This window comes from Pezoporus flaviventris, unplaced genomic scaffold, assembly GCF_033815535.1.
Source record: "Pezoporus flaviventris isolate CSIRO_AGI_PZ_B2104156 unplaced genomic scaffold, CSIRO_AGI_Pfla_v1 ptg000029l, whole genome shotgun sequence".
NCBI classification, from domain to species: Eukaryota; Metazoa; Chordata; class Aves; order Psittaciformes; family Psittacidae; genus Pezoporus; species Pezoporus flaviventris.
This window is the reverse complement of record NW_026892577.1, coordinates 19,532,740-19,556,858: the sequence shown is the minus strand read 5'-3', so window position 1 is coordinate 19,556,858 and position 24,119 is coordinate 19,532,740. Positions and strand designations below refer to the sequence as shown.

At 52.0% G+C, this 24,119-nt stretch overlaps 2 protein-coding genes across 11 annotated transcripts in view; both read right to left on the bottom strand.

Annotated features, from left to right (window-relative positions):
• The window catches only part of CFAP65 (cilia and flagella associated protein 65), a 32,148-nt gene extending 20,885 nt beyond the window's left edge, over nucleotides 1–11,263 (bottom strand). For 5 of the 9 annotated variants that reach the window (XR_009744396.1, XM_061459498.1, XM_061459501.1 and 2 more), the window contains exons 1-11: nucleotides 11,128–11,263; nucleotides 10,685–10,839; nucleotides 9,917–10,019; nucleotides 8,321–8,487; nucleotides 6,646–6,845; nucleotides 5,828–5,973; nucleotides 4,514–4,736; nucleotides 3,897–4,162; nucleotides 2,536–2,736; nucleotides 1,770–2,132; nucleotides 616–753 (exon numbers count right to left, since the gene is read on the bottom strand). Coding sequence is in view for 8 of the 9 variants with exons in the window: in XM_061459498.1 (XP_061315482.1) it covers nucleotides 616–753; nucleotides 1,770–2,132; nucleotides 2,536–2,736; nucleotides 3,897–4,162; nucleotides 4,514–4,736; nucleotides 5,828–5,973; nucleotides 6,646–6,845; nucleotides 8,321–8,487; nucleotides 9,917–10,019; nucleotides 10,685–10,839; nucleotides 11,128–11,202 (2,037 nt within the window). In the remaining variant the exon portion in view is untranslated. The remainder of the gene's footprint in view (nucleotides 1–615; nucleotides 754–1,769; nucleotides 2,133–2,535; nucleotides 2,737–3,896; nucleotides 4,163–4,513; nucleotides 4,737–5,827; nucleotides 5,974–6,645; nucleotides 6,846–8,320; nucleotides 8,488–9,916; nucleotides 10,020–10,684; nucleotides 10,840–11,127) is intronic. The other 4 variants (XM_061459500.1, XM_061459504.1, XM_061459503.1 and 1 more) reach the window with 4 other exon arrangements.
• Nucleotides 11,264–14,850: 3,587 nt separating this feature from the next.
• Nucleotides 14,851–23,262, bottom strand: LOC133272459 (motor neuron and pancreas homeobox protein 1-like). Of its 2 annotated transcripts, none has more exons than XM_061459601.1 (3): nucleotides 22,822–23,262; nucleotides 16,033–16,190; nucleotides 14,851–15,478 (listed from the first exon to the last, which is right to left on the bottom strand). In XM_061459601.1, the coding sequence occupies exons 1-3, from the start codon at nucleotides 23,231–23,233 to the stop codon at nucleotides 15,161–15,163; spliced, it is 888 nt and encodes a 295-aa protein (XP_061315585.1). In that variant the 5' UTR covers nucleotides 23,234–23,262; the 3' UTR covers nucleotides 14,851–15,160. The 2 variants fall into 2 exon arrangements, with proteins under 2 accessions (XP_061315585.1, XP_061315584.1); XM_061459600.1 differs by having other exon boundaries at nucleotides 14,854–15,478; nucleotides 16,033–16,193.
• Nucleotides 23,263–24,119: the final 857 nt, after the last annotated feature.

The following is a 24,119-nucleotide window of genomic DNA, read 5'->3' as shown; positions in this document are numbered from 1 at the left end:
GGATGCTGCATGCATAGTGACCTCCTGGATTAAGAATGCCAGGAGACTGAAACTTGCTCCAGCTCGTGAATACCAGATACAGGCTGCATGTCCTGGACTAGCTGAGGAGATTTTCTAAGAGGTTCTCAAGATCATTTTTACTGCCTAGAGAGACAGATCTTGCTTTACATCATAGGAACAATACTTTCTTGTGCTATAGAAACATCAGGAAGAATCAGGGAGGCTTCCACTCTACTTTGTAACCACTTGTTTTCCCTAAGTGTGGGTTCTGTGTGCTGCCCTCCATATTTACCTATGTGCACGCAGAGTACTTGAGGCTCCTGGGAAGGGATTAAACACCATTGTCAGTGCCTATATCCACTTAAACAGAAAGGAAGGAGATCCCAAGAGCTTTCCTCTCAGAGCTAATGAGATGCTTAGTGAATCCTGACAAACTGGAGGCTGGGAAGTTAATGCAGGAGAAGGACCATCCTATTTCTGTAATAAAGCAGGAGTCTTCACACCATCAGAAACCACCTAAGCCACATCTAAGGATGGCGCAATGGACACCAAGTGAAGACTTCAGAGGTAAATACTAAGCATCTATACAAAGATCTGAATGTCACTCACACACACCTTGGGGACGTCCAGGATGTACTGTGGGATGAAATGCTCCCGTCCTTCTTCAAACGTGTGTGCTCTCAGCTTGACAGTTAGGCACCAGGATGGACAGATGGTGGCATCTTCCTCAATGTTGTTGTAGTGTCTCAGCACCTGCAGGCATGCAAGGAACAGAACAGAGTGCATGCAGGAAGGCAGTGTGGCAGGGTGCCTTCAAGTGCATTCAACATCACAAGCAGCAGTTCATTTCAATGACATTCTCTGGGGCTGAGGAATTTACATTTTCAGGGAAGAAAGGCTAACCAATGCTGGATGAGGAACATGAGAGCTGCTTTCCCAAAGCAGCTGTATTTTAGACCCAAAAGACCACTGAATGACTTTCAAGCAGAAGGACTCATCCAAGCTACTCTGTAGTACTTGTGTAAAGGTTGCCTTAGGGAAGGGCCTACAGATGCTCCTCTAGTGCAGTTTGAGGTACTTGCAGATGCTAAAGCTAGCACTCAGCAGTGAGTCACTGAAAATAATCAGCTGTCCTTTACCTGAGCCTAAGAACCCCCTGACTCAAAAGTTACTCCAGATAGCCTTCACACTGGCTTAGAAGGGGAAAAATGCAAGAAGAGTAAACAACAAAGTAGTGAAGATCTCTTTCACCTACCAGGATGTTCCTGGATGCTAAAACTCCTGCAATTGCAACCTGTGTGACATGAATCCCACATCACATGGGAGGAGAGGCTGCAGTCATATACAATGCCTTCAGTGGCTTTACTTGTGGAGGCCAGACACAAAAAACAAGTTGCTGCTCATCACTCAGACCACAACAACCATTTTTGTGGAGGCTTCCATCCATGCTAATAGTGCAGTAATTCACAGTAATTCCTCCTTCAGTGAGGTGTACATTACTTCACATTCACTGGGAGTAAGAGCAAGTGTACCTGTCTGCGCAGATGAGCTGTGGCTGCTTGCTGATTTCCCTTTGCCAGGACACAGGTGAAGGAGAAATTTTAACTTACCAGTGTATCAAAGCAGTGGCCAAAGGAGTTAGTGAAGATGCTAGTTTGCCAAATTCAAAATAAAAGGTTCCATTTGAATTTTAACTCCCCCAAAAACCTCTAGCCTGCAAACAGTTGCTAGGCACTCTCTGGCAACTGGTCTTAGTAATGCCTACTAACCTTGTAGAAGGCAAAACCTTCCAGCTCCGCTGCATAGAGAGTGTTGAGCTGAGTGGGCTTGAAAATGACACGGAAGGCTGAGGACTTCAAAGGTGGGATGTCGCACATTTCAGGGCTCACTTGGAAGGTACTGCCATGGCTTAGAGTCCAGAAAACAGTGATACTTCCTTTGGTGTGATTGGTCACACAGAGAGGAAGTGGTTTTACCTTGTGAAGCGGCAGGCAGCAACCAAAATCATACTCCCTGGGGCTGACATTAACATGAGGGGGAAACAAGGCCATGTCGCTGGTTTCACCGTCGTAGAAATATTCAGTCATAGAGTCAACTTCAAAGTATTCTTTAGGACGCTTGTCCTGAGGGATCTACAGGATGGAAACATCTGAATGTGAACAGGGAAAGTGTGCCTGTGGGAACCACCAGGCACTACAGTCCTGATTACCCTCCCAACAAGAGGGCATGCACTTCAGTAACAGTTCCCAGAACAGGTCAAAGTCTATGCTTCAGGGAGGCTCCTGTTTGCAAACCAGTCCTCAATCTGAAACTACACAAAGGAAAAGAAGACTCTGTGACTGAGGTAAAGCCAGAAAGCGGATTACTGCCTGAGCTTGGTAAAGATAGTGTTGGTATGTGCTGGGAACATTAACTAAAGAAATCATTCTGGCACCCGCACGTCCTTCTAGATCTGTTTGGCCAACACAACAGAAGCCCAACATCTGCAGAGAAAAGCACAGGAGAATCTTAGATTCCAGGGTGAACAGATCATACCTCGGGGAGCAGCATGAGGGCTCCCTTTTCATCCATCTGCAACTGCCCATCCTTCAGCATCGCACTCACAATATCAGGGGGGTAGAAGGTCAGCCCTCTCACCGTGTTGGTTCGGTACCAGGAGAGGTGTCTTGCCTGAAGGATGGCTGGCTTAGCCGTGTCTGAATGGCAGGTACCAAAAAAGTCCACATACAAGGGTTCCTGGGAAAACACCAGAAAGAAAAAGAAATAAACAGCCCTTCTGTGATGGCTTTGAAAGTTACACCATTCCGGCATCTCATTTCCCATGCCTGGGAAAAGCTTATCTTATGTGGCCCAAGAACTTTCTTGAAACTGGAGTGAAAGTTAAAGATGCTGAGTGCACAGCTGTACAGCTAAATTTGACTCAGAGACCTAAACAAACAGGAGCCACTGAGGATGCACCTCACTCTACCCATAAGCATTACTAACTGCCTGTCCACATCAGCCCCCTAACTGCTCATAGGAACCTGCACCATGGGGATTCTGCTCAACAAGAGCTTGGGTCCTGCACTTGGGTCACAACAACCCCATGTAACAGGCTTGGGGAAGAATGGCTGGAAAGCTGCCCTGTGGAAAAGGACCTTGGGTGCTGTTCAACAGCTGGCTGAACATGAACCAGCAGTGTGCCGAGGTGTCCACAAAGGCAAATAGCATCCTGGCTTGTTCAGCAGGACTAGAGAAGTGTTCTCCTTCTGTGCTTGACACTGGTGAGGCTGGACCTCAAACACTGTGTTCAGGTTTGGGCCCCTCACTACAAGAAAGACATTGAGGTGCTGGAGTGTGTCCAAAGAAGGGCAACAAAACTGGTGGAGGGTCTAGAAAACAAGTCCTGTGAGGAGCAGCTGAAGTAACCGGGGTTGTTTAGCCTAGAGGAGGTTCAGGGGAGCCCTTATTGCTCTCTACAATTACCTGAAATGAGGTTGTAGTGACATGGAAGTTGATCTCTTCTTCAAAATAAAAAGCCATAGGAAATGAGGCCTCCAGTTGCACCAGGGAGGTTTAGATTGGATATTAGGAAAAACTTGTTCACTGAAAGGGTTGTCAAGCATTGGAACAGGCTGCACAGGGAAGTAGAAGTCACCATGCCTGGAGGAGTTTAAAAGATGTGTAGATGTGGTGCTTAGGGACATGGTTTAGTGATGGACTTGGCAGTGCTAGCTTAATGGTTGGACTTGATCTTAAAGGTTCTTTCCACCTTAAATGATTCTATGATAGGTATCAATGGAAATGCAGTTGGAAGAGATCTCTGGGGGCTACTGAGAGAGGCAAGCCTCAGTGGGTTATATGGGAAGATCCCTCTGAGCTATCACAGCGATGAAGCCACCCTTTGCCTCTCATACCTGATGGTGGACAAGGCACACCACTCTGCGGTGATAGCTGATGGGGTGAGTGGGTCGAAAGGTCACCTTCAACGCTAGTGTTGTTGTGCCCTCCAAGACTCCACAGGGGCGATCCAAGGAGAAGACGCTCCCTGTGACACCAATATCAAATTGGTAATAGGCTGGGACATCTGAGGTGTTGCTGATTTCCAGCATCCGCATCAAACTTTGTCCAAGATTGATCCAGTCAAAGTCCAACGAATCTTGATGCAGGGACACCGAAGGACCTAGCACAATGATATGCAAGACAGATCTGGAACCTGTCCTAGCTGTTTCTATCAACATGTCACAACCCACTGCTGCACTTAACTGATCTTCCCAAACCGGAATCACCTCATCAGCAAACCCACCAGTCCTAATGTCCAGCAAAAGGCAGGACAATCACTTCTAACAGTCTCACGTCTGTCTCAAGCAAGTATAAACCCCAAACGGTACACCAGGGACAACCTGGAGCCGAGCAGAAGGTAAGTCTGTGACTGAGGGCTACGACAGTCCCTAGTCCTTCCTCAAGTACTAGCCCTTCCCCTGCAGTGCTAAGAAGACGACAGGGAGAACAGGGAAGGCTTTCACTCTGGTACCTTTACATGAGCCAGTCACCTTCAGGACAGTCTGCAGGAGGTATCCAGCAGATGTGATAGTGAAATAGTCAGTACTGTGCTCTCCTACTATCTGAGGCTGAAATCGTATGCACAAGACCAGCTTCCCTTTGGCAGGGACAATGCCATGGGACACATCACAAGAGAAAACATGATCTTGAAGCAGAGGATCTTCTGCTCTTTCTATCCTACATGGTGCATCAACCTGCAAGCAGAAAATAAATAGGTTAACAAAGGAGCCAACAAGAGCCAGGATGGCCCTGAATGCAGGATACTAACCAGTGAAGAACTGGGTTTTCAGCAAAGCTGAACACCACCAAGAACACCAAGGTTACCGCAGCACAGCATGGGAGTGCTGTGCAAACCTCTGCCACCCCGTCCTGCTGGAGCACTGGGAGTACTGCTGGCAGCAAGCTCCCACAACGTGCTCACAAGTCAATACAGGAGAATATCCTGGTGATCCCTGGAGTTGGAGTGCCCCTCTTGGTAGGGTGGAGGATGGCTCAAGGTGACTCCAAGGGCCAAAGCAGCTTAAGTGACTGCTGTGAATGGGAGACAGGTAGGTAGACAACAGGTACTTCCACCCACAGTTCCACCTTGTCTGGGGATCCTTTCACAAAAGAAAGGACTGGCACTCTGATACCTTCCTCAAGTCCCTTAGAAAAAAAGGATCCTGGTCTTTTCATGGGGATGTTGACCACCATTGCAGTGTGAACCAGAACAGTACAACAAATGACTAGGTCTTTGCCTCTTCCGAGTTACAGAGCCTGTGGAGCACTCAGCACTGCTCAGCATGTTAGCAGTCTCTGAGTACATCTATCTTTTAGTGGGTTGAGCTGGTACAGAGAACAAGGCGCCCAAATACAGCTCACTTGACTTTCAGAGCAGTTCACAGTTCACAGGGCTGCAGTCCACTGAGGACAGCAGCAGATCCATCAGCAGCCTGGGACACATACATGCCAATTTAAGACTGCCACAACTGTCACAGGGGACTGATGGACTTGTCCAGTGTGAGTAGGAGAGCTGCAGGGTGTAAAGGACAACAGTGGCTGCCTGATCTGGACCAAGCACAGTGGGAAGAAGACAGGAACTGTCATACCATGCTGCACATGGATGTACCGTTAGCACTGCAGCTGGAAGGCAAAGTTGAATGGCCTGGTTGGTAGGGGAAGGCTCAACAGCTCTGTTTTACTCACATTCCCATTTGGAACAGCATTAAGGGAGATACTCAAAACCACATATCCCAGGGAAGTGTGCCAGCATGAGAACTTCTCAGAAGTCTCCCACTCGACATACCACAGACATGTTGAAGATTTCTACACACTTCTCCACAGTTGTCCCCACTGGCACTGATCCAAAGCACAGCACATCCTGAAACTTTCCAGGTTGTACATCTTCTTTTTCTTCCCCTACCACATTCACCTGCAGATAGGGGTATTTGGCTGTTAAAGGGAATAATATATTGGGTTAAGAAAGAGAGGTGGAATTTCCATCCCTTGAAATTCAACACTCAACTGGAAAAGCCTCTGAACAATACCAGGTAACTCTGAAGTTAGATCCAACTTTGAAGTTGCCCCTGTTTAGAACTAAACAATCTCCCAGCCTTAACTTACTAAACTCAGTCACATCTTTCATCAGTAGCCATGTAAGACACTTCAGGGAAGGACTTGCTAATCAAACCATTGCTTATTCTAGCTTGAATCCAGAAAGCTTCAGAAGTTTTCCTCCATCTCTCTGTCTAGCAGAGACAGACAAGAGAGACTGAGTGCAAAGACCAGGAATTTCTGGAGGTTTCCGCACTATGCCAGTGAACTTCTCTCATTTTTGCCCCTCTGTCAACTTAAGCAGGCTCCAGAAATGTTGGTTTGGCCAAAGCACGCCACAGTGTGTATCAGACCCTGTGTCTTTTCAGATCACATTTTCAAATTGGCAAAAGTACATTAGAGAATTTCACAGGGCACTTTCAAACCATAGACTTCATTTGCTCATCAGTAGGCCGAGCCAACTGTGGCACAGTCTCAAAGCACAGTACCTCCATTTATCCCTGTGGAATGCTATTCCATAGTTCGGGATGATACACACTTCTTTGAATGTTAAATGCAATAAGGACTCACACAGGGCTTTTAGCTGGATAGTCCTCTTTCGTTTCTCTTCACTTCCAAACCAGCATGTTGCTGCCACATCATACACTGCAGCCACCTTGGGTTGGAAGACCACTTTGACCATGCACTCAGCACCTGGGTTCAGTATGCTGTAGTTAGGAATCATGTAGAAAGGGCTTGGCGTCTCCCAGTGAAACACAGTGACGAGATCACTAGGAAATGGAGACACATCTTAAGTGGACAAATGCATCTATAGCTGCCTGTGCAATCACACAGAGGATGGACCTTCCCAATAGGTTGTTCAGTTAGGATGTGAAGCAACCACTGTTGAATGACAGAATCCCCAATGCACCTGGCCAAATATGTGATGATGAGAAGAAATTTGTCTCTAGTTGCTGCAAATGCTCTGTTCACACGTTCATGAATCTTAACTATTATCTGTAAGGACTCTATTAATGACCATAAAATTTCTCAGGTTCATCATGTGACAGAAAAAAAAAACCAAACAAACACCAAAAAACCCAAAACCAAACCAGCTCCAGAATGAAGTATTTGCTTTTCCTTCTACTTAATTCCAAGTGAACATTTGTTCCTCTGTTATATGCCCAGGTGAGAAGAGAAGAGCAAGCTGTTTTCTTAATACCTCATTCAGCTCTCAAGAACTCACTTTTCTTGTTTGATTTGTGCAAAGAACATGATACACCACCAGCTTTTCATATTTTATTGATTCCAAGCTGTGTGTTACCATCCATATCCTCCACCACCACCCTGGACCTCTCAAATAGAAAAAATGAATTATCTAAGGGGAGAATGAATTACTTGAAATGGTTTCTGGCTGACACCTTGCCCTGTTGAAGGTACATGTGCCCTCAGTCCTTTCCACCTGCCACTACAGCAGGTGACTTCTTTGGGGAGTGCATTTCCCAGCTAGTAAAAGTTATTCTGCTCCTGCTGTAAATGGTTGGAAGTACACCTCCTCCTTGCCTGGGCACTTTTTCACCACACTGCTTTCTACAATACTGCCCGAATGACTGTCCTTCCCTCATTAAAATAAGACAGTCCTTGGTACTTGCAAACATCTTTGCTTCTAAATGATGACTCCAAGTGCCAGAATGCTGCTACTGCTTTGAGAAACTCCATGAACCTAAGAGCAGGCACTGGGAAGACTCTTCAATTTCTGTATTGCCTGACTCCAAATTAAAAAGTTCAGCTCCAGCACCAGAAACTCCACTGCCATCCCTACAGCATCCCCGTGCTGAGGGAAGATTGGTCAAGTCATAGAAAGATTTAAATATTTCCAGCTGAAATATTTCCAGCTCATCTCTCCCTGCTCAGCTGGGCAGGCTGCCTTTGACTAAGCAGAAGCCCAGACCTCTGCTTTGAATCTGGGAAGTTAATGGGACAGCATGTTGGTCCCCAATTAGTTCATGTGCATGAAAAGGTTCTCAGAATATGCTGGAAACAGACAAGATGTGAAGTGCCAAGATGTGCCCATGGCGAGATCCAATCTGCACCACCATTTCTGCTGCCTTTTCTGCTATGAGCTCAGAGAAAGCAGGTCTGCTGCCTGTCAAGGCAGCCAGCAGATCCAAGAACTGGAAGGAGCTGCATTCATTGGAGAATCCAAGAAGATGGCAAAATATCTGACAAAACAGAAAGGGGCTCTGCCCAGCTACATCTCACTCACCCGATGTTGCGCACAGGGAATGTTATCTCCATGACATCGTGGACAGCGCACGCAGGCAACTGGACAGCAGCTGGGAAGGACAGACAAGGGTGTGGGAGCGTAGCACGCAGGGTGACAGAGAACTCACCCTCATCCTTCTTAAAGCAGATGTTGTCTTCGTACTCCCTCTGCACAGAAAAGCAAGGGGATACAGCAGTTAGATGGGCTCCATCTTGCAGGTACTACAGCTCCTCCCATGCACACCCATCACCTAGATTTCTGAAAGTGTCAGGGAAAAAAACATCAGCAACAGAGGCACCAGAGGAGGTCCCTGTGCAGGAAGGAGAGCATCTGGAGAGCTGAAAAGAGGCAGGCACTGAGGAAGGTGCTCAGGCATACTCCTCACTCTGTCAGGGAACACACAAACACCCTCAGAATGAGCAGTTGAAGTCCACATTTGTTTCACTTGAATTGTTTTGATGCAGAAAGATTTCTTTCAGTGTTTTCAAAATCTCCATTCAGCCAAACTGAAGCATGCACAATATTTCTTTGAGCTTCACAAACACAGAAATACCATTTTGATTAAGTGCTTTGTCAGCTAGAGACCTAAGCAGATAACACACAGCTTAAAGATGCAGCATTGACAGGACTGTGTACAAATAGCCCCAGGACATCTGCTAACCAGCCGAGATAGAAGGAACTGCAAGATACATGTCTTCCATGCTCCCCAGTTGTTACGTTTTCTGAGTACCAATTATCAGCTAAGAGACCTTGGGCACTCAACACACACGGTCCTTGCTCTCTCTAAGAAAGGGAGCCTCCTGCTCCACTGGTTAATGGATGTAGATGAGCTATTCACTAAAATTGAATGAATACGAGCTATTTCATAAGAGGAACACTGAACAGTTCAGAAAATCATGATGCTAAAGGAGCGGGGTACTGGGAATTTATCCAGTGATCACACTCCATGCCTAGGACTGAGATTCACATCAAAGACATACAGCTGTGGACAAGAGCCAGAGATCAGCGCTCAGAGCCAAGAGAGACACCAGAAACAAGCTGAAAATCAAGAAAAAATGGATGGGAAAAAGAATCAGGAATCACCGCTGTTAAAAATAAAGCTTAAAAAACCCACTCCATCCAAAATAAGGGAGGCCCTTCACATATGCCTTATAGAAAATCAGTAGCCCTTCAATGTACAGGCTTTGGGGTCTCCTGTAAGAAAGCAGAGAGTGAGCCCCTCAAACCAAGGTTCTGCACTCAAACCACCCAGCTGAGTTTCCCTGGAATGAAACCAGATATGGACAGTTCAAGCGCTTTATCTTACTGATTTCATGGCCAGAAGAAGCACTTGAAAATCTGGGAATACTTTTTGTGAGGATCCCTCTCATAGCTAATGGCAAACTCTGCAGAGAAGTCAGGGGTTAAGGTTCTCTGAGGTGCTAACGTGAGGAGAGCAGGAAAATCCCGAGGCCCAGCCTTTCTCTGCTAAAACCTTCCCTAAGGACTCATTCATTTAAGTGAAAACAAATCAGAAAGGACAACAGAGGCAGAGACCCACTGCCCCTCTGGAGGCCAGCCTGAGCACTGAGAGCAGTTTTGGTATTGCCACTTTACCTTTTCAATGGGCCGGAAAATGATGGGCAGAGTTAAGGACATACCAGGTCTCAGAATGATCGGCTGTGGAAAAACAGTGAAGAAGAATCTCGTGGAAGGGCACCTAAAGATTGAAATCAGAACAAGATATTTTGTCTGAGTGCATAGAGCTGTTAAGTTAAACAGCATAAAAGAGAATGAAAAACATCAAACCCTCCAGACCTCACAATTAGAAGTACTTCACACAGCTGTACCATGGTAGCAAATCAGCAGAAACAGGGGCAGAACCCAGGTGTTCTGAAAACCCATTCCCAGCTCCTTGAACAATATTTTACATTCCCAGACCATGCAGCATGAGCAAAACACATTGGGCAGAAACAGTTTCACAGCAGAGAGGGTCACAGGGAGTACTGGAGTGGCTCAACATCCAGTGGATCTCCCTGGAACAATGGTTTTAGGATACACTGGCGACTGGCTGGCATACATCCACAATTAAAATCTCACCAGACTGGAAATGCTCACAGACAGAAGTATCAGCAAAACAGAATTACAAAAAAAAAAAAAAAAAAAAAAAAAAAAAAGGATGTTTAATTTAAAATACTCCTGCCAGAAACAAGGGCTGTAATTCCAAAGCTTCTGAATTATCAGGTTTCTCTCATGCTATGTAAGTGTGCATGTGCTGTCTCCAGCTGAATCTGAGAAAAGGTGCTGCTGGGACTGATGCAGCAGGAGGGATGAAGATTCAGTGACAGCGTGAGGAGAACAAAAGAGAATGAAACTTCCACGCACCTGTAGCTCAGCTTCTGGGTTTTCTCATGAACATTTTTCAAGATCAGGTGTTTGATGGTCTCTTTTCCAACCTCCCAGCCATGCCACCTGAGTGTTTTGGTTACCTCAATGCCCCAGAATACTCCTTTCTTCTTCTTTGCCTTTCCTGCAGACAGCTTAGGGAGTTGCAACGGGGACATTAGGAGTTTGGGAGGGAGGGGAAATCACTCAAACAGCTGTTTCTCCATGCTAAAGGTTGCCGACTCTAGCAAAGGACGGGAGGAGCCGCCTTGCAGCGAAGGCTGTGTCCGTAGGGGACACCTCCTGGCCACAACGCAAACAACAGCTTCTAAAGGATGCCCAGGGAGAGTGAAGCAAAGCCTGAAGGGCTTTTTGTTTTTGTCGCCTCCTTGCCCTGCCAGTAAATCCCCGCACCGCAGTGGCACCTTTGCTTCCCCACTCACCTTCCTGGTGCAACCATAGGACAGCCTCCGAAAAGCGTCAGAGTTTTGGGACTCGCCATGCGCCTGAGCAAGCATCTGAGAAACCAGAGGCAGAAGTCCTCACATGCTGCTCCTGCACCCAGACAGCCTTTGCTGCACCGCCGGGCCTTCCTGGGGCTCGGGATGGCACACCTCCCTGTAGTGTTCCCAGTACTGTCCCCATACTGCCAGCTGAGCCCAGCCTCACTCACAGCTCAGACCCCTCTGGCAGAGCTCCCTTAGGCTGTTATAACACAGCCCTGTGAAGCCCACGATAGACCCACAGAGCCCAGTGGAGCAAAGCCCTCTCTATAGCCTTGCCTGGCCCCCTAAAACTCCAGATCGATGGCTGTGGCACTGCCTGCTCCCTACAGCACGAGCCTGCCCGGCTCCCTGGGGCACCACCCAGTCCCCTGTAACAATGCCTGGTCCCCGCTGCCGAGCCCGGACCACGGGTCACCGCCAACCCTGGGTCCACGCGGCCAGCCCAGCTCCCTCAAGCCCTGCCTGGCCCCACCTCGGCTCCGGTGGGGTCCCACCGCCCCAACGAGAGCCCTCCTGGGCCCGGCCGCTCAGCTCCACGGGAAGCGGGCCCGTGTTGCCATGGGGACCAGACGCGGCGTCGTCGTCTCCCGGAGCAACGACGGCGGCCGCCTCGGGTCAATCCCCGGTGAGGGCTGCCCGCGGCGACCACCAGGGGGCAGCAGAGGGACGAGAAGAGCGGGGGAGATAGGGATGAGCGGGGCAGATGGAGGGGTGCAGGGGAAGATGGGGGGACTCAAAGTCAAGTGGAAGGGTGCAAGGAGCAGATAGGGAGGTCTCATGGGTGCATGTGGCAAATGGAGGGATGCAGGGGGGAAATGAGGGGTCTCAAGAGTGCAGGTGGGAAGTTCTCAGGAATGTAATGGGGGAGCTGAGGGGTGCAGGGACAGATGAAAAGGGGTGCAGTGGGGATATGAGAGGGAGCAAATAGTGCAGGGGCAGATGGGGACCGGGAGTTGATTGAGGACAGGGAGATGGAGGGGGGGAAGGTGGTAGATGGAGGGGTGCAGGGGATGCCGAGGTGGAGGAGAGAGCTCAGGGCTGATAAGGATGGATGCAGGGGAAGGAGATAGCATACAGCTGAGTCAGCAGATGGGGTGCCATGATGTACGTGGGTGCACAGGATGAGGTGAGGAAGCTGTGGAACTAAGTTGGGGACAAGAGAGCATAGGGTGCAGCAGGCTGGAGTGCTGGTGTAAGAGTGGGTTGGCACCTCAACTAGGCCAGGTCACCGTGAGCTCCTTGGAGCATCAGACACAAAAAGTTCTGACCACTGCCACAAGAAGTCGTGAGGCCAAGAAAGGCAAAGGGACACAGGGGGTGAGCCCTGGCTGCACGAGCCCATCCCAGCTATGATTCCCATAAGGTACCACCACCACCATGGGACACTCCTGCATCTTCGCAGTGTCCTGGAAGGCCCTCAAGGAGCAGGAGGACCCCCGTGTCTTTAGTGAGGAGGGCCAGATAGCCCTCCTGTGATGTGCAGGCAGCAGTGGGCAGGATAGCAGGACTGGACATGTCTCACAGCGCAGGGAGGGTGCCAGGGCAGAGGCAAGAAGGAGATGCAGCTTTAATCGCATTTGTCAATGTTCACAATGTGAGTCATCCAGCTCAGCAGCTGTAAATCTGCGCCCCAACTTCTCCAGCATCAAATCGTGTCCTCCATCCCCCCAGCGCTGGATGAGTGCTTGGCTCCTGCAGAAACAACCTCATAAATAACAGCAACAAAACAAACCCTTCTGCAGCCACAGCAGGCCCGTGTCCACCAGGCGTGGGATGAACATCTCCCATCTATCACTTTAATGACTGTACTCTGGAAATTAAACCTGTCATGGCCCATCAAGGTGAACGTTTTAAGCGTGTGACATCCCTTCAGCTCCGCTCCTCCTTCCTGACACTTTTGTTGTTGCTGTTCTTGCTTTCCTTCTCTCCTTTTCCTTTCTGCCCCTGCCACCATTTCCCCCCATCTCACCCTCAACCCAGTGTGTCCAGCTCCAGCCTGTGGTCCTCTCCATGCTCCCCCACTGCTGCAGGGTCATGCTGTACATCAGTCGAGTAGTAGATGTCTTTGGCCCTGAGGCTCCAAAAATCATGGGCTGGCATCTGCCAGCATCTCCATGCCCAGACCTGTGTGCCTGCTGTCGGGGGCACAGCTCCCCTGGAGCAGTAGATCTTTTCTGTCCTGCTGTCCCTGCAAGGGCAATGGTGGGGAATTGGGTACCATCCTTTCCTAGTTCTCTCTCCCATTCTCCTTTCCTGCCCTGTCTCTCCCCTCCTCTACATTTACTTCTCTCCTGTACCATGTTAGACCAGGCATCACAGGCTCCTGGCACTTGGTCCCTACTCTGGCTCACATCTTCCTCTTTAGAGCAACAGCTGCACCTCCTCAGCACCAGAACGCCCCCACTGGGCATTGCCAGGATCCGGACACCTCCTTTGTGGGCACTCAGGCCCTGCCGTGCACTGGGATGGGTTGCCTGGGGACAGGGGACTCGGGCACCAAGGATGACACAAACCTAGGGGAAAGCTGCTGAGCTGCCAGCAGCCACTGCGGGTCACTGTTACCCCACACTCCTGTGTGTCCTATCCATCCATCCATCCATCCATCCATCCATCCATCCATCCATCCATCCATCCATCCCTCCCCATACTCTCCCAATATCTACTTCCCCTGTCCATCCCTCTGTCTCAAAAGCATCACATCTGTCCCTCTGTCCAGGATGCTGCTCCACAGCAGTCCCAGCCCCAACCCTGCAAGGTGACAGCCCCACACCAACCCTCACTTGCCCCATCCATTGCTGACTGGCTGCCAGAGGTGACACGGGGCTCCCCAGGGGCTGCTGCCCTTCAGCAACTCCCACCTCACGGCAGGTTCCGTGGGCAGGCAGCATCCCTGCCACTCTCAGGCAGGGACAGGGAGAAGGTGATGTGTCTCACTGGCAATAAAGCCATTACTGGGGCAGGAGATGACGGAAGAGATGCTCACTTTCCTCCTCATGCAGACGACATAGGAGATCTGCTAGGAGCCTCTAGCATGCTGAGGACAGGGGCAGCCTGCTTGCTTAGGGGCAGCCAGGACTTAATCCTGGTGCTTCTAGGGAGGTGGCAGGGGGTGTCCATTGTCACCCTGCTATCAGGGGTTGATTTGAGCCCAGTGAGAGCCAGCAGGGTCCCAAGATGATTGTGAAATCAGCCCGTGAAGGGACTCAGAGAGATTCAGATATCACCATAGAAAAAGTGGGGCTTACCACAGCAACGAGTGCTCACAAACAGCCTGAGCGCCTCCCTAAACTGAGGAGGGCTCCGTCCCCACCTCACTTTGGGGAAATGCCATGCCGCTACAACCAGGCTAAATGCAGCATGGGAAACAGCACTACTGCAGCCAATTAATAACCAGCTCTGCTTTGCAGAGTTGGCAGTTTAGGTTTGTCCTACAAGTGCAGACCCCACCAGGGACACTGGAGATGCAGGAGGAGATGGGGCAGGCTGCCACGCATCCTGGGCATCCTCCTTCCCGGCAAGGGGAAGGGCAGCTGGCACCATGCACGGATGCCCTGCTCCAGTCGCTGTTGCATCTGCAGGGAAGGGCAGTGCACAGCTGAAGGAGGGTCCAGGGTCTCTCCCCTCCAGCTGTGTTGTGGGCTGCCAGCTGTGCAAGTCTACTGTCCCCACCCGGTTCCCCAGGGACGATGGCAGGGCACCGCAGCTCAGGAGTAGGGCAGAGCCTCTTGTCCCCTAAGGAAGAGCACAGGCAACTGGATAACAGCTTTATAGGGGAGGGATGTGGGGACTCCCCCAGGTACACACAGAGGAATAATTACGAGTTAAATAGGATCCAAACACACATAAGTTAAAGGGGGGGCAGGAGCCCTGCAGCCCCCCCTACTCCGCCGAGGCACAGTCTGTGTCTGCCAGCAAAGCGACCCCAGACACCACAGCCCAGCCCCTCTCCCCGGCTGGCTTCATCTGCCTTTCACAACACAGAGCCAATCTTCCTCTTCGTGGCATCCATCTCGTCCTCCTCATCTTCCTCATCCTCCTCATCCCCCGAGCAGGAGGAGTCCGGGCCATAGCTCAGCTGGGCGGCGCTGCGGTGCAGGAAGCCCGAGCCGGGGCTGCACCCCATAAATTCGGTGCTTTCTGTAGCTTGTCTCTGGGGCTCGCCGGACAGCAGCTTCTCGCAGGCTTTGCTGAGCCCTCGTTGCTTCTCAGCTTCCACCTGAGCTCCCTGCTCCTTGGCTTTGCGGCTCCGCTTCCACTTCATGCGGCGGTTCTGGAACCAGATCTTGACCTGCCGAGGGAGAGCCCCGAAGGGAGAGTGTGTCCCTTTGCTCCATCTTGCCCCCACGCACCCCCTCTCTCCTCACCTTCCCTGCATGGAGGCCCTCCCAAAAGCCCCTTTGTTGCGAGTCATCCCGTGGTTCTGCAGGTCTGTGCAAAGAGGCTGAGGTTGTAATGGGGAGAGGAGTCCCTGTCCTGTGAGGGCTGCTCCCTTCCCCCTGTCTGACTTCTGCAGGACGCCCAAGCACATGAACCAGTGTATGTTAGTTTTAGCCCCACAAAAAGCCACCTCCAACAGTGCGGTGAGGGATGAGAAGGCTTTGAAACCCAAGCTGGAGGCTGTGGGTAAAAAGAGGAGCAGTACTTCTGGGGTGCTCTTCACAAGAGCCTGGAGCCCACCAAACAGGTCTCTGTGGGAGACACCCTGGAAGTGGTGCTGATGGGGCAGTGGAATGTGGGGCTGGTGGCAGCTGAGCAAGGGGCATCAGCATTGCCCATGACCTTAACGCTTTGCTCCCTGGCAGCTGGCTGGTGCTACACTCCATCCCCCTGGGAAGAAGGTACCTGTGTCTCAGTGAGCATCAGCGATGTGGCTACCTCAAAGCGCTTGGGTCTGGACAGGTACTTGTTGAGCTTGAACTGGTTCTCCAGCTCCAGGAGCTGCTGGCTGGTGAAAGCTGTGCGAGGCCGACGGCACTTCCCCATCAAGCCAGACTGTGGGGCTGCTGTGGAGCAGATGGAAGGTCAGGGGACAGCAGGGCTGGAGGGACATCCCCTCGGCAAGTAAGCCCGGGATGAGGAGGAAAGCGAGTGTTTCTTCCCTCATCTCCTACCTCAGTAATGGCTTTATTGCCTGACTGATAGAAACCAGCAAGATACCTTATCAGGCCTCGATGTGCAGCTGGGATCAGTCCTGTGACTGGAATTAATCCTCCTTTTTTTATTGCCAGGCGTGCAGGTGGCTGCCCAACTGCCAGGGGCTGCAGGCAGGGCTGCCCGGGAGCACCACTATCTCCCCCGCAGCCCTTGAAGGCAGCGCGGTGCTGAGTCAGGAGGCAGCGGGAACAAAGGGACCTTTGAGAGTCCAGCGCGGGGTGGCTGCCGCACTGTGTTTGATCCCTGCTTATCTCCTCCCGGCTGGCTTTATTGTCCCCCCGGGGTTCAGCTTTTACTGCTTCCCCCAGCACCACAGTGGCAATCATACCCAGAGGTTTGCAGCTGGGAGTAAAGTGCTGGAGCGGTGGAGGGGGGGGGGCACTAGCAGGAAAGGTCCTTGGCACATCCCCACTGTTGTGTCTCAGGGGGAAAGGCAGAGCATCATGGCCCCAGAGATGTCCCCGCTTGGGAAGGGTCACTTCAGCTTGACCACTTTACAGTGCTGGGGCACTATCCACATCATCTCCCTCAGATTCCATCTTTGATCCCAACCTTCCCATCTCCAGAAGTGTCCACAGAACCCTTCACAAACACAGCAGAGACACATGAGGTAGGAATTTATGAAGGGGTCAATAATCAGTCATGATCCGGGTTTGATCCCAAGTACCTGGATGCTGCACAAAACAGGTCAAACAGACAGAGCCCAGGCTGGGCTGACTCTGCAAACTCCTCATGGAATGGACACGACCCTCCTGCACCTGCAGCCCCACGGTGCCAGGAGAGGCAGCCATGGGACCCACCTTGCAGCTACGGGCCAGTTAAACTAGGGACTGAGTAGAGTCACTCTGTGCCAACAGCTCTGACACACACACACACTATTTGGCATACAAAGCATATACAAGGCTAACTAGATGATCTTTAGGTCCTTTTCTACTCTAAGATTCCATGAAACGAGAGGCTCAAGATTTTTGGGACAAGTATGAATGTTGGATGAAAGATGGCTCAGCTCTGCAGAGCTCGGCTGCCATCTGGGCTCTGGGCTGCTGTGAATGCTCTGTACAAATCCTTGCTGGATACAGGAGACCAAATAGACCTGAAAAGAATCCCTTCAGCTAGGGAAAGGAGGTGACACTGGGACCAACACCTGTAGGGATGGGGTAGCACATGCTAAAACCTCTTGCAGCTCCTCGGGGTGGGAGGAAGGCCAGAGTTGTATCAGAAAGAACCAGAGGGAAAATTCATTTAGTCAGCATTGGTTGGGTCACAACACAAAGCAGCTCTACGTATCTCTTTCTGGGCATGGTGTGTGGAGGATGCTTTGGAGAAAGAGAAGGGAAGAGGGTGTACGCACTTCCCAGCATCCAGTAATCTGAGACTTCTATGCTTTCTTGAGCTAGAGGCTGATTTTCTAGGGGTGAAGAAATATATTCCCAGCCTGAATTCCCCACCCCAGTGCAGAAAGTGGAGGGCTCAGCTCCTAGGGCACTGCATCCTGGCTCTGGGAAGCACAGAAATCCTCCAGACCACCCTGAAAGGCTCCTCTGTGCCTCCTTCTGCAAGGTCAGATGTGGCCAGACTGAAAACAGATGTGGGAAGAGTGGAGGACAGAAGTGAGTCTCGATCTCAAATGCAGTGATCTCTGTCCAGCTTCAGAAGAAGCAGGAAGGCAGCTTGCTTTAACAACACCTCCAAAAGACTCACTCTTGGCTGGTTAAAAGGCTGGGAACTGCTTGGTCTAGCAAGGAAAAGAACAGAAATCTTGCTCAAAAGCCAAATAAATCCAAACAGGATATATCCCAAATGGCTAGCAATGAGGGGACTGACTGCTGGAGCATGGTCCCTCCAACAGCCCCAGATTCTCCATCTCAGTGTCTTCAATTGGATTTCAGCTCAGCGGTTTCCATTGTACAGATCCTGACTTCCCTGGACACCCACCCTGTCTCCTGCCCCTGTGCTGACAAAAAACCCAACTCTCAAACCCTTTGGTGGTGGTGTCGTACAGCTCAAGCCACCACCAGTCCAAAGCTCAGCCTACACAGCCACCAACAAAAGCATGTCAGTGTGGACCTGAACAATCAGAATCTCTGGCCTCAGACCTGCTGTTAGCTTCCCTGAAGGGCCCTGGCTCCTTTGTGTGGAGAGAGTATGAAGAAGGTCTTTAATTTCTCACCAGGGAAGGAGCAAAGGGAGGAGGTGGAGAAAGTGGTGTCTGAGGTACCAAGTAGATTCCAGTTTCCTGTACAAAGAGGAAACTATGCCTTGTGGCTGCTAGTAGCTCCAGCCTGTCCTGCCAGTGTGTTCTGTGGAGTCCTGTACCCTGCTGTCCTGTAGCAGTCTGGTTGGACAGTCTGATAGCAGTATGCACATGGACAGCATCCTCCCAAGAGATGCATTGCAAGCATCCCCCCAGGGATCACCCCTCCCAGTCATTGCCAGCTGAGCTATGCCACCACCATCCCCATCACAACCAGCATCCCATAAAAAGAGTAACTCTTTGGGAATGTTTGCCCTCTTATCCAGCTCCTACAAGAAGATCAGTGACTGCCTCAGCATCATGCCTTTGCTTGCCAAAGGATTTCCTATCTGCCCAGACATCTCCTCCAGTGCTACATCCAGGATCACAGCTCATCTCAATATCCCTGGCAGGATATATATCCAGCCTGGCAAGTCTTGGACCCCTAATGGGTGTTCATCATTTGGCTGCAATACTGGTAAATAAATGGCTGGCCTGGAGCCAGGAATGCCCTCCGAGTCTGAGGCCAGGAGCTCTAGAAGGCAGCTGCCTCCTGGATAATTAGATAAAGCTTATAAAGAATTGTTGGTTTATTTGATACAGTTCCGTCTTCTTGATAACAAGGGTAATCCTAGGTTGATATTAACCCACTTGATTTTAATTTGGTTTGTTTAGCTATAGTTCACTTAACTTTGTGGGCTGGCAGATAAAGGAGAGGAAATTAGCACGCTTGCAGCCTTGGAGGTGTTTTTCCTAATGTCAGGTCTGGCAGGGGAGAAGCCTCATCAGCACTGGGACCATCACTAGAGTCTTCTGTTGGCCTGCCGGCAGCCCTGACCATTACCCATAGGGCAGCATGTGTAATGGCAATTGCTACCTCTGCTGTCTCCTCACTTGCTCCACCATTGACCCTTAATTGCTGCTTGCCAGCTGTTTTCCAGTCCATGTTTCCTGCTGATGCCAGGCTCTGTGCACCTGGTGGGCATTGGAAGATGTTGCTTTTGGAAGCAGTTTGATATTTTTCTTGCCTACTGTCATAGCCCAGCATAGCCCATCAGCCAGCTCTGTTGCTGCAGACAGTACCTGGTCTGGGCTTCAGGCAATTAAGGTGGTGAGTGGGTGATGCAGAGCAGCAGTGTCTGAGGAAAGCCATCCAAGCACCAGGTCCTTCATGGGGAATCCTTCACTCTTCTTGAGAGTCTGAAGCTGGATGTTACCACTCTCCACGCCTATCACTCTCCTCCAAGGTGGATCTCTGCACCTGGCTCCCATTGCCATGCTGCATTTTCATGCTGGTAGCCAGGGCAAATAAATCAGAGTTCCCAGAAATACTAATAGGCACAGCAACCCAGTGCCAAATGCTCCCCCTCTGTGGTTTACGAGGTGCTCAAAACCCTGGGACAGGGACCCAGGCTGGGAGCAGCAGAGCCTGGGCAGGCAGTATCCCTGCTGGCTGCAGTGAGGGGATGGCAAGTGCTGCCCACGGCTCCACAGAGGCACCAAGTGAGGAAGGCACAGCACCCACTTGCATCACAGCAGGAGCACTTCTCTGAGTGATCCCAGCACCCAAGCCCAGGCCAGGTTAAGGGTTACTGAGTCTCAGATCATCTCCCTGGCATCCTACCTCCCTCATAGGCAGGTAAGAGCAGTGCAAGTGTGTGAAATGCATCCCACAGAGCTTGCAATTTCAAATCAGGAGCTGTCCTGCTTCTTCTCCAGCCCTGACTGTCCCCAGGAGACTGAACCAGACCATGCCTGCAAAACATCTCTACACATGCAGCTAAAGAATGAATTAATTCCAGAATTTACTCCTGGAACCCTCTATAGAAAAATCATAGGGTGACTTCCCTCTGGGATACCCAGGAACATGTCCTAAGAGGCTGATTTGACTCTTCCAGCTGTCTGTCCTGTCCACTACCACCTGGAAACCTAACATGACCAACACTGGCAGCATAGTCACTTGTGCCCTGCAAACCTCAGCCAGGCACGTCTGTAGGTCTGCCTAGGCTGGGTGTTGGGACAGGATACCAAGGAGCCCCAGGCAGCCCAGAAGCCCTGTTCCAACAGCAGGAGGCTCCTGCCCAGCCCACCACCCTCTGATAAATGAGGAAGGGCTGTGGAGTAGCATGGCCGGCACACTGGGGCAACACAAGCCCACGCAGCTGTAATACAGCTGAGACCAGTCCTGGTGACTACAAGGACAAGGCATGCTGCAAAGAGACCGGCTTTAGGAGCTTGCAAGCGAGGAAAGGCTCAGGACACACTTGAGAACCTAAATCCTTCCAGTAGACTTAAACAAGAATCTGAAGATGGACAATGAACAGGATCTGATTACACGGTCCTCATGGAATTGAGAATAACACAAAACAAGGACCAGGATCCATGGGAGAGTAAGTGTGGAGAGGAGAATAGATCTCAAGTAAGCGTAAGTCTACCAAGTCTCAAGTGATGTTTGCGGGGAGGTACAGGAAGGCAGAGCAGCTGCAAAAGCACAACGCCTCATCCTTCTACTTCAGGAAGGCATGAGCTCAAGCTCTGCACCCAGCTTGATCCCTCTGCTATGAGTCAGGGGGACATGTGGAATTAAACTCTGAAAGCCGTCAGAATGGAAACCTGAGCAGGAGGAGATGGAAGCAGCTGGGTCAGAGACTGCTTTTTCTCCCCTGGAACTACCGCTGGGGCCCAATTCAGTGCTTCCCACAAGACCCACATTAACACGCTCTTCCTGTACATCCTAGCACAGCCCAAAAGCTCTCCACAAGTTGTTCTCATGCAAGTGATTTGAGCTTTGGTTCCTTTCAACAGGGTTTTGGAAACAACCAGCTGTGGAGTAGATCCTGTACGTGAGAGAGATGGGGCTGATATACACGTGCAAATCTGATGCACAAATATCTCTACATTATCCTAGCCAGAAGCTGTGCTCAAGGGCAGGTGCTGTGGTGTGATCCCACTCTGGTGAAACACAGTCCTGGGTGAAGCTACCGGGATGCTGATACCGACAGACCCCGTGAGAGCAACACAGCCTCTGCAGAGGAGTGGGAAGGTGTTTCACCACCTAACAAATAAAAGATTTTCTCCCCCTGCTCAATATGTTTGAAGAGTGCACACAGTCGCTCTACACTCTAAGGTGCCACCACTTCATAGCTAGATCTATACTGCATGTAAATTCTCTATTTTTGCATCCATACAGTTTATTTATCCAGCCTCTAAAATTTATTTTTTCTTATTGGCTCCCACATTATTAAGACACTGAACTGAGCTAATAAATCCAGATACTCTGCCGGGGGTTTGTCAACGAGACACTCTTGGTTTATTGCCTACTGGCCGAATCTTTGCGGTGCCCAGACCCTCTCTCACCACAGGCACAGGGCAGGGTGACACTACCAGAGGTGGCAGTGATAATCCCCGGTGAGACAAGAGCCTAAAGTCGGTCCTTGTGATGTCCATGCCCTGAAGGACACCCCCCCACCCGCGGCCCATCACTGCAGGGCAGGATCCGGTGCCTGCCCGCAGCCCTGTCCTTGCCCACAGTGCGTGTACAGAACATGCATCCTTCTTCCATGCCAGCAGGAACCGGGCTGGGCTGGAGCCGAGCACACCGCTGGGCTGCCAGGTTCTCGCAGCTCCAGCCGGCCCCGGCTCTCCGGCCCGGCAGACCCGGCTTCTCACCCCACGAGCGGAGCGCGGCAGCAGGCAGGAACCTGGAGCAGCGGCCCTCCCCCAGACCGGGGGCCCTCATATCCTCCATGCTCCAGCCCCGGCGGGTTCGTTCCCAGCCGCACCGGGAAAGATTTATTCGTTTCCCGGTGCCGGTTCCGGACACTACGTCTTTATTTTCGTTTCTTCCCGCAACGGCAGAGCCCGGCGAGCCCGGGAGCGGCTCGACTCTGACGGCACGGGGGCAAGGTTGGGGTAGGGCAAGACTCTCCTTCGGATTGGATTCCCGGGGGCCCGCAGCCCTCGGAGTTGTACGAATCACTGACACCCCCCCTCCGCCGCCAATGAGACCTGAAAACTTGCCCTGACTGGGGAGCAGGTCAGTGCGCAGTATGAGACTTGCACTGGTCAGCCAGGAGAGCTAATCGCCCCGCCGGGGTCCCGACAATAACTGCCAAGAAGCCGCGAAGGTGCGGCCTCGGAAAACCTCAGCTCTTCCGAGGGGACCTGCTCCCCGTTGTGCCGGTATTGGAAGGGGCAACAGCTGCGTCCTGACCGACGGGAGGGTTGGTCCCCGGGTCACTCACCGTGGAAGTCAGAGAGCCTCGGCACCAGCATCCCAGCTCGGATCCAGTGCTCCAGGGGGAAGGAGCCGGCCACGGCCGCCTTCAGGTGCTCCGCGCCGGGCGGCGGCAGGTGGGGGATGCCGGTGTAGGAGAAAGAAGGGTGCTGGCTCCCCAGGGCCGGGAGGGGGTACACAGCAGAAGGGTACAGGGCCGGGAGGGCGCCGAGCCCGGGGCCAGGGAGATGCAGCAAGCCGGGCTTGGGGACAAAGCCGGCCGCGGCGAGGGGCGCGGCAGCAGGGAGAGCCCGCGGTGAAGCGGGGTCGGAGCGTCCGGCGCGGTCGGGGCTCTCGGGGCTCAGCCCCGGTGGGGACCCGCTCCGCGCCGGCTCTTCAGCCAGAAGTGCCTCGATGCGGAAGTTTTGGGACTTCTCCATGGGCTTGTGCGTGGCCCAGCCCCTTGCGGAGCCGCCGGCCGCCCCCCCCCCCTCCCCGCACTCCGCCGCTCCCCTGCCAGGGCACAGCAGGGCCGGGCAGCCCCGGCGGGATCCCGCCGCGCCGCAGTCCGCGGGGCTGCCCTCGGGGGCAGCCCTCCTTGCCGCTCCTCCTCCTGGGCACTCGCTCGCCCGCTGACACCGGGGGGGTTTTAACCCTCCCTCCACCTGCCCCGGCTCCCCATTGGCTCCGCGCCGGCCCCCCGCCCCTCCGGCTCTGCCTGCCTCCCCGCGGGCCCCGGCCGGGCTCTCCCCTCCGGCTGCCTCATCCCCCGGCCACAGCAGCAGGGACACTCCGGGGCCTGACCCGGAGCCCTCTGCCCCCTCCCCAGCCTCACAACCCAGCACAGCCCTGTTGCACACGCGGCTTGCAGAACCAGCCGCCCAGGGTGCTGAGCCCATTGTCCCAATGTAGAGCCAACCTCCCTTTCCTCAGAGACCCTCCGAACAGAAGAGGGTCTGTGGCTGTAATGGCTGGAAGAAAACTGGAATCAACAGACTTCAGCACGAGTAGGCAAAGACCTGCTGGACTCCAGTTCTCCCCTGGCTCTGCAGAGCCCCCAGGCACTTGGGGGGCAGAGTGCCTAGCTGGGAGGGCAGGGAAGGCCCTCACCCACTGGCAAGCTCCTTCACACTCAGTGCAAAAGGAATCACTAGCAGTACCCAGCTCTGCCGTGTCTTTCCTACTGCAACACTCAGGGCCAGGGAGATCAATGGATTTGAGCTGGACACGGAGGCCACCACCTTCCATCACCCATGTCAACAAAGCAGGTGCTTGCAGGCAGATCATTTGCTTGATCTTATCTTTCTCAGACAGGACACAGCTTGG

Coding starts and splice junctions, on each gene's coding strand:
- LOC133272459 (XM_061459600.1), bottom strand. CDS start 23,233: ATGGAGAAGTCCCAAAACTTCCGCATCGAGGCACTTCTGGCTGAAGAG. Junction 16,194..22,821: donor GAGGCTCTCTGACTTCCACG/GTGAGTGACCCG, acceptor TCTGCTCCACAG/CAGCCCCACAGTCTGGCTTG. Junction 15,479..16,032: donor TGATGCTCACTGAGACACAG/GTACCTTCTTCC, acceptor CTCCCTCGGCAG/GTCAAGATCTGGTTCCAGAA.